Raw genomic sequence first — 14,820 nt, 5'->3', positions numbered from 1 at the left:
ACGCAAACTCAAAATATACAGCAGCAGGCGTCAGGCTCGCGATCGAACCCATGACCTCCTGTAGACCAGGCGAGGTAGTTAACATCTCACCACCTGAGAAGAGGGAGGGGGGTGCAGGTGAGTCATGGGGCATCAGAAAGAGCCGAGGCTACCTCACCTGACATTCCAAAAATTCGTTTCGGAGGAGGCCTTGTGTTGTTTTACCTCTTTTTTTAAGGTGACCGATGTCCTTTCTGGGTTCTGCATTCGTGTTGTTCCGCATCCCAGCACTTGGAGCGAAACGTCGGACATCAACCCCCCCCCCCCCAACCCTTCACTAGACTATCCTGCGCTGATCGGTGTGCGTGGTGAAGTATGGTCAAACAATCCTCATAGGATGCGTGGAGGCCTCAATTCCAGTGAACTGACGAGAGAATGGACTGCCATGTATTCTGAGAAATATGAAAGTGAAATAAAGAAAATGTCTACATTAGCTGGCAGTATATACACACACACCTAAGAACCTAAAACAATAACGACAATTCACGCCATCGTATGTAGGTTGAATTTCTTTCGCACCGTACGTAGCCAGCCGCGCTAACCGGAGGTGCGGGGGAAGGACAACAAACTAAACACTCAATAAGCAAGTTCTTAAAGAAATTTAATCTCGATATATAAAAATAAAACCAGCCCTGGTCTATCCACTGCTTCCCTATCCACCGTCATCTCTCCCGATCCTGGGATGTAACATTCCCATACTCTTAGTTCTTTCGGTAAAGTCACGTAGGTAAAAAATGAAATAAAAATTAATAAAAATTAAAATTCATTTTAATTTCATTTTTTACCTACGTGACTTTACCGAAAAAAACCTAAGAGTATGATAGAAATAAAAATAAAAGTTTTAAACTTGTTATTATTATTTATTTTATTTTTACCTACGTGACTCTACCGAAAGAACTAAGAGTATGAATCCTTGCAGTCACGAAAGCTTCAAATCTAGAATTATGTAACATTCCCACCCGGCACACGTGAAGCGAGTTCTTGGCTCCATCTCCTCTGGCCCACGTTCGCTTGGGACGTGGTTTGAATGCCTCGCTTGCTACTCTGTCTCTACTCAAGCGAAGCGTCCTGCCACAAACATCCGCGCACTTCTGGCAATAAAATAGAAGGTTTCGATTTAAAGCTTTCGTGACTGCAGGGATTCATCTTCTTGGTTCTTTCGGTAAAGTCACGTAGAAGGGAAATAATAAAATAATAAAAATAAAACATAATAAAATACAATTCTCACGACGTTTCGGCCACAACGCAAGCAGCCGTCCTCAGGTGAAGAACAGGTCTGTCGGAAAGACGCTGTCTTTCGCTGTCTCATTTGACCCGTGAATGCGTGAACCCCCAATTCCCCCAATTCGCCTTTCCGAAGGTTTCTCTACATCACTCCGAGCGTGCATCTCTCCTCCTCTTCGCAATCTTCCTTGCGCGCACTTTTATTCGTTCAACGTTTTCCTTTGCGGTGCCAAGCGTGCAAACAAGAATACGATGAAGTAGAGGGGAAAATGACATCGCAAGCACGGTGATTCTTCACGGACAAGTTTATACAAACAGAACAACATACAAACTTCATGATAGTTATAAATACAAAAGGCAAACGCGGGCATTCCATCAGCCACAGCGGGTAAAGTATATCTCGTGAATGTCCCACTATAACGTATCAAACGACTTTGCCGACTATGGAATCGATCGAGAGCGTCGCTTATTGAACAGTTAAATATGCAGACGAAGTGTCCTCCCTAATTTAATTTACGCGAAAATATATTTTCAGCTGCATCATTAAATAATTGCTCATATATATATTTCACAAAGACGGATACGGCCCATCAAATCGATTTTACTTTGCAAAAAAATGAATATTGGAATCATTACGCCCGACATTCACTTGCGTGCAAAACTATAAATTACGGCAAAAGCTACATAGCCTCACACACACGCGTATGATACTTCTTTTTGTTACACTGTACTCAATCAAGCGGTGGCATGCGCTCATTTGTTTTTTTGATAAGTATCATTGTTATTACGACGAGGACATCACTAGCTGGACGAAACAGGACTTCAACGGCTCAGGCTACGAATCATTTCGTTGTCAACGTCACTTTGTAGCGAAATCGCAGAGGTTGCGGGAACACACGCAAAATAAAATCCATTTGCAGAAAATTCACGACGAATGAGTCGCTCCCGCTCACTTTCCATCCCTCCCTTCCTCCCTCCCCCTCCCTCTATCTCTCCCTCCCCCTCCCTCTATCCCTCCATCCCTCGCTCCATCCCTCCCTCCCTCCCTCCTCCTCTCCGCGTACCGGCGAGACATCACGCGTCCTCAAGATTGTCAACGTCGCAGTGGGTTTACTCCGCAGCTCACACAACCCCGTGGTGGATGCCCTACCAGTAACGAAGTGACCACGTTTCGTTAAAGTGTTAAACCCTTCCCTAACCGGCGGTGTCGGGTGGTGGCGGGTTCGACGACACATTCATAGTCACGCGGCCTCACACCAAACGGAACGTCGTTACGAAGGGGGGGGGGGGCGGCACTGCGTTGCGTGCGTACGTTTACTCGTGGAGTTGGGGGAGCGGTGGCGCAGCGGTTAGGGGCCGTCCATAAATGACGTCAGGCGATTTTGGACGATTTTTTATTTTTACCCCCCCCCCCCCCTCGTCACACGGCGTCACAAAAAGTCAGACCCCCCCTCAAATATGACATCACAAAGCTCTGCCCCCCTCCCCCCAAAACCATATTTCCATTTTGAAAATAAAACATGCTTCAAATCACTTTAAATTATTGTCATTCTAGTGCGTATTTAATGTGGCGCTGCACTCTGATGTTGTAGGAGTGTTGTTATAACAATTAGTGTTGTTATAACAATTCTATACTTATTTAAAGTTGCGCATTTTTATGTGACGTCACATTTCTCAAACCCCCCCCCCCCTCGTCACACATCGTCACACATGTCTGACCCCCCCCCCCCCCCCTAGGTGCGTGACGTCATTTATGGACGGGCCCTTTAGAGCAGCTGCGCGAAACGGAACCCCGAAACGAGCGAGCGAGCCGTCTTGGGCATGTGGCACGGCATAACGATGCAACCGTACACTGTGTGGGGGCATGCAGTGCACTTCATTGCCCAATTGATTGTTTGATGTTTAAGCAATTGTCCAGTGCTTGGTTTCACGTTTTAATGGCGTTTCAATTTCGAGGCGGCTCGCTTTCAAGCAAGGCATTTCAATGTCCGACGCTACCATTTTAATACTGGTAGGAACCTCTTGGTTACACCAGCCCACAGGAGATTATTGTGTCCGTCCGTCCGTCCGTCGTGTAGGGAGGGGCTGGGTGGGGAGGGTGGGGAGGGGCTGGGTGGGGAGAGTGGGGTGGGGTGGGGCTGGATGGGGAGGGGAGGGTGGGGAGGGGCTGGGTGGGGAGGGTGGGGCTGGGTGGAGGGTGGGAGGGGAGGGGCTGGGTGGGGAGGGGCTGGTCACCCCGTGGTGCCCTTATAAAACTCAACGTTTAACCTACTCACGCCGGCTTGTGCCCGCCCTCACAGTCGGCCATATTTGCGGAATACACCACGCCCTGGCAGTTGACCCTGGCCATTGACCGAGCAACTCAACGTTCCTACCAGCTCCCTCCGCAGGAATGTGTAACGGGTTCAGCTAGCGGCGTTGGTTTCGAAGAGACAGAGCCTCTGCACGTTAACAACAACAACAAAAGACAACAAGTGTTTCGTCACAGAGACTGCAACCTGTTCACCGCCATTGCCAGTCGAATTTCTTCGGTGAACGAAGCCGTCGTTCCGGTGGGGAGTCGCTGCGATGGCGTTCATTCGGACGTCGTGCAATAGGGGACAATAGGGTGTCCTTCAGAGGGACGCGCCCTACACGTACGGCGTAGTCCCTCGTGGTGATGTCACAGTTTAAGTGTAGCTGTAATCCCCTCCGGATTACGAGACGCGGAAGGGTACAGGATGCCCGCGGTCAAGAAGAACAAAGGTCCGAAAACGCCAAGCGTCCAGCGACGAACGGGACTGCTCTGGATGCAGCAGAGATGGGATGACGTGTTTTATTTACTTGCTTGTCGAGCAAGCTTTGTACGGACTCGGGAGAGGTGAGGAGATGGTGAGGAGAATTCCACAGCGGAGGGACGCGGGAGGAAGAGGAGTGTGGTGAGCGAGGGGGTGAGTGGGTGGGCGAGTGAGTGGGTGGGTGAGTGAGTGGGTGAGTGAATGTGTTGTTGTGACCTGCAGTGTGGTGAGCGAGTGGGTGAGTGAATGTGTTGTTGTGACCTGCAGTGTGGTGAGCGAGGGGGTGAGTGGGTGGGTGGGTGAGTGGGTTTGTTGTTGTGACCTGCAGTGTGGTGAGCTAGGGGGTGAGTGCGTGGGCGAGTTAGTGAGTGGGTGTGTTGTTGTGACCTGCAGTGTGGTGAGCGAGGGGGTGAGTGGGTGCGTGAGTGAGTGGGTGGGTGAATGTGTTGTTGTGACCTGCAGTGTGGTGAGCGAGGGGGTGAGTGGGTGGGTGGGTGAGTGAGTGAATGTATTGTTGTGACCTGCAGTGTGGTGAGCGAGGGGGTGAGTGGGTAGGCGAGTAGTTGAGGGGGTGAGTGGGTGGGTGAGTGAATGGGTGAGTCAATGTGCTGCTGTGACATGCAGTGTGGTGGCTGAATTGGACATCTGTGAGAAAGAGCTTCATAGCTCATCGGATTTCTCCAGGATAAATATTCAGATTCTGAACACATTACAGAGGAGATGAAACGGCCTGGTTTAGACCGAGTCCTCAACACGAGCGAGGCACACATTTGAACCATTTCCCGTTCAGAGAAGACGTCTGCAAGTTACAGGCTGGGTGTCCCGTTCGCCGCCGAATCTCGGAACACGCGAACGGCTCGGCGTGAATTTTATTTAGAGGCGTAGCGACGTTGCTTTCAAAAGACATCATACTCACCGCAGAGAACTGTAGCCTCACGACCGCACTCTATGATAGCTGGTGCCAAACTGTGCCACATGCCCTCCCCGCATGGCCTTGTGGGAGCGACGGTGCCGAAAAAGTTATTTTAATCGTAGTTTTTCTTTTCGATTCCGTTACGACGACGTTCCGTGTACGTACGCCATCGGAACGGAATCGGAAGAAAAAACGATGACGTGTACACGTACGTCGTGGGAACGGGAAAGGGGGTCAATAACCGACAAAGGAAACATAAACATGAAATAAAAACCCCGCGCATAATTTTTGCACGGATCCGGTACAAACGTAAAGACTCCGCACTTCGCGATGACCCCCCCCGCCTCCTACCAAAGCTTTCGCGAACCAATCGGTCTCTCGCCCGGGTCCCCCCCCGCCCCCCTTTACATGACCGTCTCCGTCTCCTCCTGAGCGACGATGCGGGAGTCGGAGTCCTGCTCCTCAACGATGACGATCGGCACCTCTGGCTCCTCCATCTCCTCCGCGTCGTTCTGCTCCCCGTCCTCCTCCTCCTCGGGGATGGAGGGCGGGTGGGTGTTCTCCGACAGAGAGCCGTTGCGCACGAATCCCGGCAGGTTGCGGTAGTTGCCGTTCGCCGACGAGAAGTGGGCGCAGTGATTGACTCCGTTTCTCGATCCCGCCGGCTGAAAGGCCGGGCACACGCACGCACGCGCACACACGCACACGCATGCACACGCACGCACACGCACACGCATGCACGTTAACTTTATTTCGAGAGACGTAGCGGCAGCGCCATTGTTTTTAAAGACGTCGTGGTGGCTGGCGCCAAAGTGCGCGTTCGTGCGCTCGGGGAAGCGGGAGAGGGGGGGGTCTCACGTTCGACGCTCGCACGACGCGTCAAGCGTACGACCGCAGTTTATCCGCCCCGACCACTTAACCGCTCGGCGTTAAGCTCTGCACGGCGGCGTAATGGTTTCGTTTGCCATGGGTGTTCACGAATCTGACCTCGTGCGCATAACGGTAGCTCCGATTGGCACGGATGGCTTTCGTACGGCGAGACAAGCAGTTCAGCATGCGCGCATACATCTGCCTTTGTAGCAGGTGCTGGCAGATGAAATAGCAAGAAGAGCCACTGTTTTTTTTCCGAGCTCAATCTTTCAAGAGCCGCAATGCACCGGTGGTGAATACGAGACGGCTGGGTCCTTGATAGATAACGCGACGAAGCGGTTCCTTCAAGATACCGCGCGCAGCTGCGGGCCTGCACGTTAACCAACCCCTGGACTATGCGCTTGGTCCCCAGCCACACGGATATTCTTCTCTTCTTTCAATAGCAGAAGATGAAAGATGGGATTTGTGACGTTGTTATCCACTCAGTGTCTGATAATTGTTTTTTTACCCTTCTATCTGGCAACAAAACTGACACCTTTTTTACAAGGAGTCATGTTTGCATAGACCACAATACCTGCAGCCATAATGCAAACAAAAAACATAACTCTGATAATGTATGTGCACTGTCCTTGAAGTTGATTGGTCCACACCCGAGACAGCTTTCCTTAAAGCCTAGTCTCACATGGGTTGGACCAGATGACGCCAAAAGGCGCACAACTCAAAGACAATGCACCATCAGAGTATGAGAGCTCGGGGTAAGCATATTTTTTACTGGCAAATGAGGTTCCAATGGTGTAAACACTCAGTGTCTGTTCAGAAGCAGAGTGGGATCTCGTCCGTCCCTCCTCTAAAGGGGCGAATGACGGCGGCGGCGGCAGCGGCGGAGTGTTTACGATGCGGCCAACGGTTTGGGATTCCGTGCCCGCACCGCTCGCAGGGCCGCCGAACCTTTGACGGAGCCATTTGTGGCATCGGGTGGCCCAATCGACCACGCGGCCCCGGTCCCGATTCGGGTGACGGTCGGCCTCTTGCGGCGCGGAAGGTCGAGACGGACACTTGACGTGTGCCGAACTGGAAACTCGGTAAATGTGACGCGCAAATGAAATGACTGCCTGCGCAAATTGCACAAAAGTTTCATTGGACAATCCGTGACAAGAGGGTGGCGCGACGCAGTGGCCCCAGCGGGTAGAGCGATCGCCGCTTGCTGATGCACAGTTCCGCGGTTCGAATCCAGTGGCCGTCCCTGGTCACTACTGCGGGTTGTAATTACCGTAATAGTACGAGCACGACTGTGGGGGGGGCGGCGTGTGTCTTGTTTTCCTGAGCATCTTATAAATCAGGAGAATATGGTAAATAGGAAAAGCCTAAGTGAGTGTCTTCTGATACAATGTTTTGAGTGTGCCAGAGGATTGTGAAGGAGTGAATTTTATAATGATGCCCCCCCCCCCCACCATCCCACCCCTGGGGTTTTTCTGTTGAATATTTTATTTCACTCGACGGAGCTGAAAATAAAAACTGGCAGAAACTGTCTCGGGCCCGGACGGAAATAATTTTCAGACACGGGCTGATGTTTTTAAAAAATATATATAAATAGACGAGGTTAAATGTGAAGTGCTCGCTACCGCTGCATCTTGAGCTAAAGAATATGTAACAAAAAAACAACCGCGCTTTATATAAAAAAAAAATCAACATTGTTGCATTCTATTTCAATTGACGTCAGATGTGCAACGAGCACGTTCACAGGCAACGGATGAATGCTCTCTTCAAGAGCGCGAGCCAACGTCCAAACAACAGTACCCCACCAATGGCCACGCTAAATCCACTGCTGGATGAAGGCCGACCTGCCCAAGCCGCTGCCGCCCTCCCATGATCCCGCCTCCATTGTAACAATCCCCCATTGTAATAAACCATCGTAATCATCCACCCCACGCATTCCATTGCTCGGACCATCGTATTTCGAAACACTCGCTGCTCAACAGAAATGGGGGGCCGATTTCGCGTAACCAGAAGGCTGCACGCAGCCAGGCAGGCCGATTGCTCGGTACCGAGCTGCAAAATGAGACCCCACCCCCCTCCCTCCCCCCACCGAGGACTGGCCTCCAGCCTAAGACGTGAAAAGGGGTAAAGGCGCAGCCCTGCAATTGCTCGAGAGGGGGAGAACCTGCAGAGGGAAAAGGGGGAAATTTCGGCCTCCTATTTCGACGCAGTTCAGACGTCTCTGAAAGCGCTAGGAGCACCCACACTTTACCCCCCCGCCCCCCGCACACACATGACCAGCCGGTCATAGACTAAACAGCGGTGTGCCTATTATACCGCCGCGTGGATAGCGACGCGGGCAGGCTGGGATTTAAGAAACTTTCTGGAAAACTGCTGCGCCAGGAGACCAAATCCCACCCCTCCCGCCCCGACCTCTGGATTTGCAAGTCTGGTGCGCGGGCCATCACTCTGTGGCAGCAGCAGCGGCTGCTTTCCCTCCCCAAGGGTGCGGACAACAAAGAGGAGGCATTTGAGTTTTTTTGGAGCGAGGGCAGCGGTGTCCGGGCCGAGACCACCCAACTCACGCGGGAGTTTTGTCTTCAGACGCAGGGTCTCGGCGGAATCGTTGAGCGCACGGGCACAAAGTGCTGCATGTAGCCTGGGAGCGAGCCCCTTTCTGCCACTTATTCAGCACTAGAAAGCTTACATAACGTGTCTCGCAGACTGGAATATTTCGGAGGGGTGATAGCTGGCTGGATGGCTTAGTGGGCCACAAATTTAAGAGGAGTAGAAGCTGTCTGGATGGCTTATTGGGTCACACATTTGCCAGTAGGCACTTTGTTGATTTTGTAAATCAGTGTGTGCCACTTGCTCTTTTCTTCTCCTGCAGGTTCAGAAACACGGTTATTTAATAACGAATACTGCGCATGCACGGGTGTTGAACTTCCTTCGCACCGTACGTAGCCCACTGTGCTCATCCGAGGTTGCGGAACAAAAAACAACAAGGTGAAAAGCGCGCAAAGAAGCGTGGCTCGGGCAGAGCACGTCACGGCCGGAAGGTACGGTAGTGGCCGATTATCGATAATAATATTAATCATGGAGCGGAAGCCAAGGGATGGAACGCGTCAACCGAGGAAATGTAGCGATTAAATGTGTTCCATGTGCGGGTGCCGAGTGGATTGCTACGCCGAAGGACCGTGAGATGCGGTGACGGCTTGGGGAGGCGTTCACGCAGCAGTGGATTAAGCATGGCTGACGATGATCGTCATGTTGATGGTGAAATTCCTCCTGCTGTTGGACAATTTCTCATAACGTCTCTGTCCTTTGCTGCCCTGCAGATGATGGAAGCTAAGCCGGGTTTAGCCTGGCTAGTACCGAAGACTGCCGTGCATTGGGCTAAGAGGTGGCCAGAAGATGCCAGTGCAGCATTGGATTATTGATTATATCTGTGTGGAGCTTTGAGCAACCCCCCCCCCCTTCATACGTGTGGTGGGTTTAAAAAAATATTTTTTACTTTCTGGGTGTCTCACAAATGGAATTGGCCAAACATCCCAATGCAGCAGAGCCCTCCTGAAACGCTAGCCTGCGTAAATAAATAGCATTGTTATTACCATTATAAATAATACTGGCGTAAGAATATGATCAATCTCATTACAAGAATCAATTCCTCCATTGAGATCTGCTGGCCACATCACAAGCCTTTGTGAATAAGCCAAGAAGAAGACGAAAAAAAAAACTGCCCCCAAATAATTTATGATTTTCAATGATTTTCATTGTAAGAGACAAAACAAATAGCAACGGACGTCCTGCGTCTGGTTACAAAAGGTGAATTGAACCCTGCGGAGATCTATTGAATTTAAAAATAAGGTTCTGAATTCAATCTCTCTTAAAGCGTCCAAATCGGACGTCGGTCGCAAGCCGCTGCGCGGGAGATTTTTTTTTTGGGGGGGGGGGGTAGGCATAGAGAGGGAGGCTCACTTGGTGGTGGGACGGGTTCAACAAAGAGATCGGTGTGGATCGTGCGGACTTGACAGGCATATTTATTCATTGCCGGGCGAGACCCCACTGTGGTTCCTATTTTTAGGAACAGCTGGCTTAACGACAGCGAGTAAATGGCAGGCAGGCAGGCGGTCGCGCCACGATAACAAATGCAATCGCTGACATAGGACGGCAAATGCAACCAACGGACAATTGCAATGGACGCGACATCAACTTGAAGACGTTGTTGTCCCGGGCCGGCCCGAAAGCGAGCGGTTGATGCCACCAACGTTACGGTGTGAAACCGGAACCGGGCGATATGACGCACGGTCGACGACTCAAAGAGGTAGGAGGCAAGGTTGATGAGGCGTCGTCGCCCGAGCGATTGGTCGCGCAAGACGAAACCGCTCTCGGAAACGCCGCGACTTAAATCACGCACCACGGCCGGCTCCGGCTCCTTTGCCCACGTCTCAGCCAGCAGTTGTGCAACAGGAGCATCGCCCACCATTCTGTATAGACTCCGCCCCCCACCCCACCACCCCACATCAGCAAGTTGACGCTGTCTCCCCGACAGACCTGGTCTTCACCTGAGGACGGCTGCTTGCGTTGTGGCCGAAACGTCGTGAGAAGGGACGGCCGGACTGGGAGGTGGGGAGGGGCGGTGGTGGTGGTGGTGGTGGTGGTGACTGTGGGGAGCGGTGGTGTAGCGGTCAGCGCTACGCTGCGCTACGAACCCGGCGACCCGGGTTCGATTCCCGCTCACGGCCAACACCCGGTCCTGAGCCTCCCCTAGGTCGACTCGGCCTCAAATGAGTAGCTGATGCGATGTGTAAACATTGTCGCTGGGGAGACAAAGGCGGCCGGGCGTGGTGCTGGCCACCCACCCCCTCGTGTACCGTTCCGGCCTTCATAGCTGCTCGCTAACAGCACTTGCCCCGACAGTCTGTTAAGGCTACACGGAGGTTATTTGTCTGTTTTGTTTTTTGGTGCGACCCAGCGCGAATTTGAGCACGAGGAGGAGAGGGGGTAGGGGGGGATGGGCCGCTGGGTTCAAATTTTCAGCGGTGCGGCAGTGTGCGAGGTTTTGATTGCTGCACTCAAACTCGGGAAAACTTATCACGTTGAGAATGCGTATCCCGATTTCGTCAATCGTCTGGCCGTACGCTTGCGGGCAGAGCGCATGCCCACCTGAGTCTGCAGGAGGGCCCGGTTGGGCACGTTGGTGCTCACACTGTGCGTGGCCTGCGAGACGGTCAGCCCGTAGCTGTAGCTGTTGCTGCCGCTGCGCACTTTCCTGCGAAAGTCCAGGTTAAGGTTCCAGCGCACCCAGGTCTTCTTGATCTCCGCCTGCACCTACGGGGGGGGGGGGGGGGGCACGCACGGTGTGTCAGGTTCATTTCAAACGCCGGGAGCGTTGATGAAACTTCAAAACACAGTTACGCGCGTTTTGGAAATCTCGCGTGCGACGCACAACAACAATAGTAATGACTTTCGATTTAAAGCTTTCGTGACTGCAGGGATTCATCTTCTTGGTTCTTTCGGTAAAGTCACGTAGAATGGAAACAATAAAATAATTAACATAAAACATAATAAAATAATTCTCACGACGTTTCGGCCACAACGCAAGCAGCCGTCCTCAGGTGAAGAACAGGTCTGTCGGGGAGACAGCGTCTGAATTTCTCTTACTTGATACAGCTATCGTGCTGTGACGGTTCCACCTGAAGACGGAAGCTTGTGTTGCCTCCGAAACGTCGTGATTTTTATTTTATTTTTATTTTATTTGTATGAATTTTCAATTTTAATTTTTTACCTACCTGACTTTACCGAAAAAACCTAAGAATATGAGTCTATAGACTCCTCACAAAGGACCCATGACAGCGAGACAGCCCCCCACCCACCTCCCCCCCCCTAATGAAATTTAATATCTGCTGTTAACGGCAGGCGTCAAAAAAATAAAACCCAAAACGCGACCCTTTCACTCACGGGCAAATATTCTCTCCCTGTAGCCGGCTTACTGGACAAGAGTGAGTGAGCGGTCAGTGGTTTGAATGTGAATTAACGTGGAGGGGGGCACTCTGCTCGATTGTCAGACGGGTAGGTGGGGGCGTTGCGGAATAAATGAGATTATTATTATTATTTTCTCTGCATGGGTTCTTCCATCTCCCTTGGAATTGACAGGCAATAGCATTATTAAAATTTGCTCTTGCTTTTTATGAAAAATACTTATATATACGCACACAGGGTGGTCCAAAAGTCAGGATACGTAGGGGTGGCGAGATGTTAACTACCTCGCCTGGTATACAGGAGGTCGTGGGTTCGATCGCGGCCCTAACGCCTGCTGTATATTTGGAGAATGCGTGTCTCTCTCCGTGGTGAGATGTTAACTACCTCGTCTGGTATACAGGTGGTCGTGGGTTCTATCTCGGTCCTGACGCCTGCTGTATATTTGGAGATTGCGTGTTTCTCTCCGTGGTGAGATGTTAACTACCTCGTCTGGTATACAGGTGGTCGTGGGTTCTATCTCGGTCCTGATGCCTGCTGTATATTTGGAGTTTGCGTGTCTCTCTCTCTCCGTGGTCGCGTAGATTTTTCTCCGGGTCCTCCGGTTTTTCCCTTCACATTTAGAATCAACGTCACGCGTTTAGAGTATTTGGCCACTATACATTTCCACTTCTTTGAGCTATCATTTGTGGCCAGATCGCTTCTGAAAAAGAGCTATACAGCTCAGTGGGCTTTATCTGGTCAAATAAAAAAGGATAACAAAAAAATCTGAAAAATATCTTCAGTGGTCGCTCAGTTTACAATGCCATCGATTATAGATATTTCGATCAACGATCTGCCTCCCATAGGGGTCGCATTATTTAAGAAATCACAAAGGGTTATTTCATTTTTTCCTCTGTTGACACGAATGCACGATGCTTGAAATTATCTTTTGAAATGAATTTAGGAGTTTTATTAGAGGTTACGTCACGTGTAATCTTTTTGAACATTCATCCACTGCGCCTCAGTCAATTCGCAGGCTTCTTCTTGGTCGAGTTTTGTAAACGATGGATTAAAGGTGACCCCCCCCCCCTCCCACCCACTCCCTACATGAATAAGTAAAAATATACTAATCATATTTTTTGGGTCTTTCGGTAAAAGCCACGTATTTAAATCTAAAAATAATTCTGGTAGGAACCACATGGTTCCACCAGCCCACAGGGGATTATTGTGTCCGTCCGTCCGTCGTGCATCCAAAAATGGGAGGGGTGGGGCTGGGTGGGGAGGGTGGGGCTTGGTGGGGGGTGGGAGGGGTGGGGCTGGGTGGGGAGGGTTGGGAGGGTGGGGCTGGGTGGGGGGTGGGAGGGGTGGGGCTGGGTGGGGAGGGGCTGGTCACCCCGTGGTGCCCTTATAAAACTCAACGTTTAACCTACTCACGCCGGCTTGTGCCCGCCCTCACAGTCGGGCATATTTGCGGAATACACCACGCCGCCGTTGACCCTGGCCATTGACCGAGCAACCCAACGTTCCTACCAGCTCCCTCCGCAGGAATGTGTTAAAATTATCAGGACGTTTCGATCGCAACACAAGCAATCGTCATCAGGTGAAGAAATACAGCGGGAGAGCTGCCGAGACACGAAGTTATATGGGCTTGAGATGGGCTCGGCCCAAGGGTAAGTGGGCGGGGCTAGAGGTGGAATTTGCATGTCAATGTAAGATCGGTGATCTCCCTCCATGCCGACGACGCGGCTGTGGAGGTGGCCATTGTATTGTATTTTCTCCTGCCGCGGAAACTCTCGCGACATATCTTTTCACCTGATGACGATCGCTCGTATTGCGATCAAATTGTCGTGATAATTTTTTTTTTCTATCTACATGGCTTTACGGAAAGACCCAGAAGATATGAATTCCTGCAGTCACGAAAGCTTTGCGTCAATATTAATCACAAGTGATCAAATATTAACTTAAAGAATAAACGATGAAGATGTTCTATTGCCAGTGTTCAATCAAATATGATAACCCTACGTCTCCTGACTTTGGGCCACCGTGTAGATTAATAAAAAGTTAAAGGTGCAGCCCTGAAATTTCCAACTCACACCTGCCGGTGCAAATTCAATCAAAAAAAATTGAAATTTAATACGACGAGTTTTTTTTTTTTCCCGCGTGCGATTATTATTGGTGGCCAGCGATGAGATGAGACAGACCATCAATTCGCTAGACAAGAGGGAGAGAGAGAGAGAACCCCGTTGCAATAACGGGCGGCCAAAGCCTATACAGATAATTATTCTGATTCTTCTTCTTGGTTCTTTCGGTAAAGTCACGTAGAAGGGAAGTAATAAAATAATTTAAAAAAAAATGATTATATAATATTATTATATTATTTTATTATGTTTTATTTTTATTATTTTATTACTTCCCTTCTACGTGACTTTACCGAAAGAACCAAGAAGATGAATCCCTGCAGTCACGAAAGCTTTAAATCGAAATTTATTCAGATTCTGTTTTAAAGCCAACATTTAAGCCGGGCTGACTTGGCGCCTTGTGACCCCCCCCCCCCAACCATCACCCATCGCGCCCCCCACTCTCCCTCGCCTGCCCCCCCTGCCCAATCCACCTCCACTCCCCCACCCGCTGTGTCACCCAGCCACCGCTCCGTGACAGATCCACTGCCAAGCCTCTGCGCTGGCCCGCCGCTCGTTATGCCGCGCGGTCGATGAAGCGGATGTACACGCCGCTTGGAGAACGTCGGTACCGACCTGGTCGCTCGTGCGTTGCTCGGGACTGATGGGCGCGGGCCCCTTTCGCTAAAGCGTGCGATTAAGGCGTAGTGCATGGCGACGACCCAACAACCACCCCCACGCGGGCAAATTTGCCCGGTGGCTTTTGAAACGCACGGACGGCGATTACCATCAACACACATACACACACACGGACAAAGATAATTCTAGATTTGAAGCTTTCGTGACTGTCAAGGATTCATATTCTTAGGTTTTTTTAGGTAAAGTCACGTAGGTAAAAAAAATAAATTAAAATTAATAAAAGTAAAATTAAATTAAAATAAAA

General features: G+C 50.7%; 1 protein-coding gene across 1 annotated transcript in view; it reads right to left on the bottom strand.

The window, feature by feature from the left end:
* Positions 1-3,437: 3,437 nt before the first annotated feature.
* Positions 3,438-14,820, bottom strand: part of LOC144951365 (parathyroid hormone/parathyroid hormone-related peptide receptor-like) — a 69,990-nt gene continuing 58,607 nt past the window's right edge. The window contains 2 exon segments of the mRNA XM_078881590.1: positions 3,438-5,618; positions 10,966-11,130. Of these exon segments, the coding sequence (XP_078737716.1) occupies positions 5,358-5,618; positions 10,966-11,130 (426 nt within the window). The 3' untranslated portion in view covers positions 3,438-5,357.

Source organism: Lampetra fluviatilis, chromosome 62 (assembly GCF_964198595.1).
Source record: "Lampetra fluviatilis chromosome 62, kcLamFluv1.1, whole genome shotgun sequence".
Taxonomy (NCBI): Eukaryota; Metazoa; Chordata; class Hyperoartia; order Petromyzontiformes; family Petromyzontidae; genus Lampetra; species Lampetra fluviatilis.
This window is presented reverse-complemented; position numbering and strand designations above follow the sequence as displayed.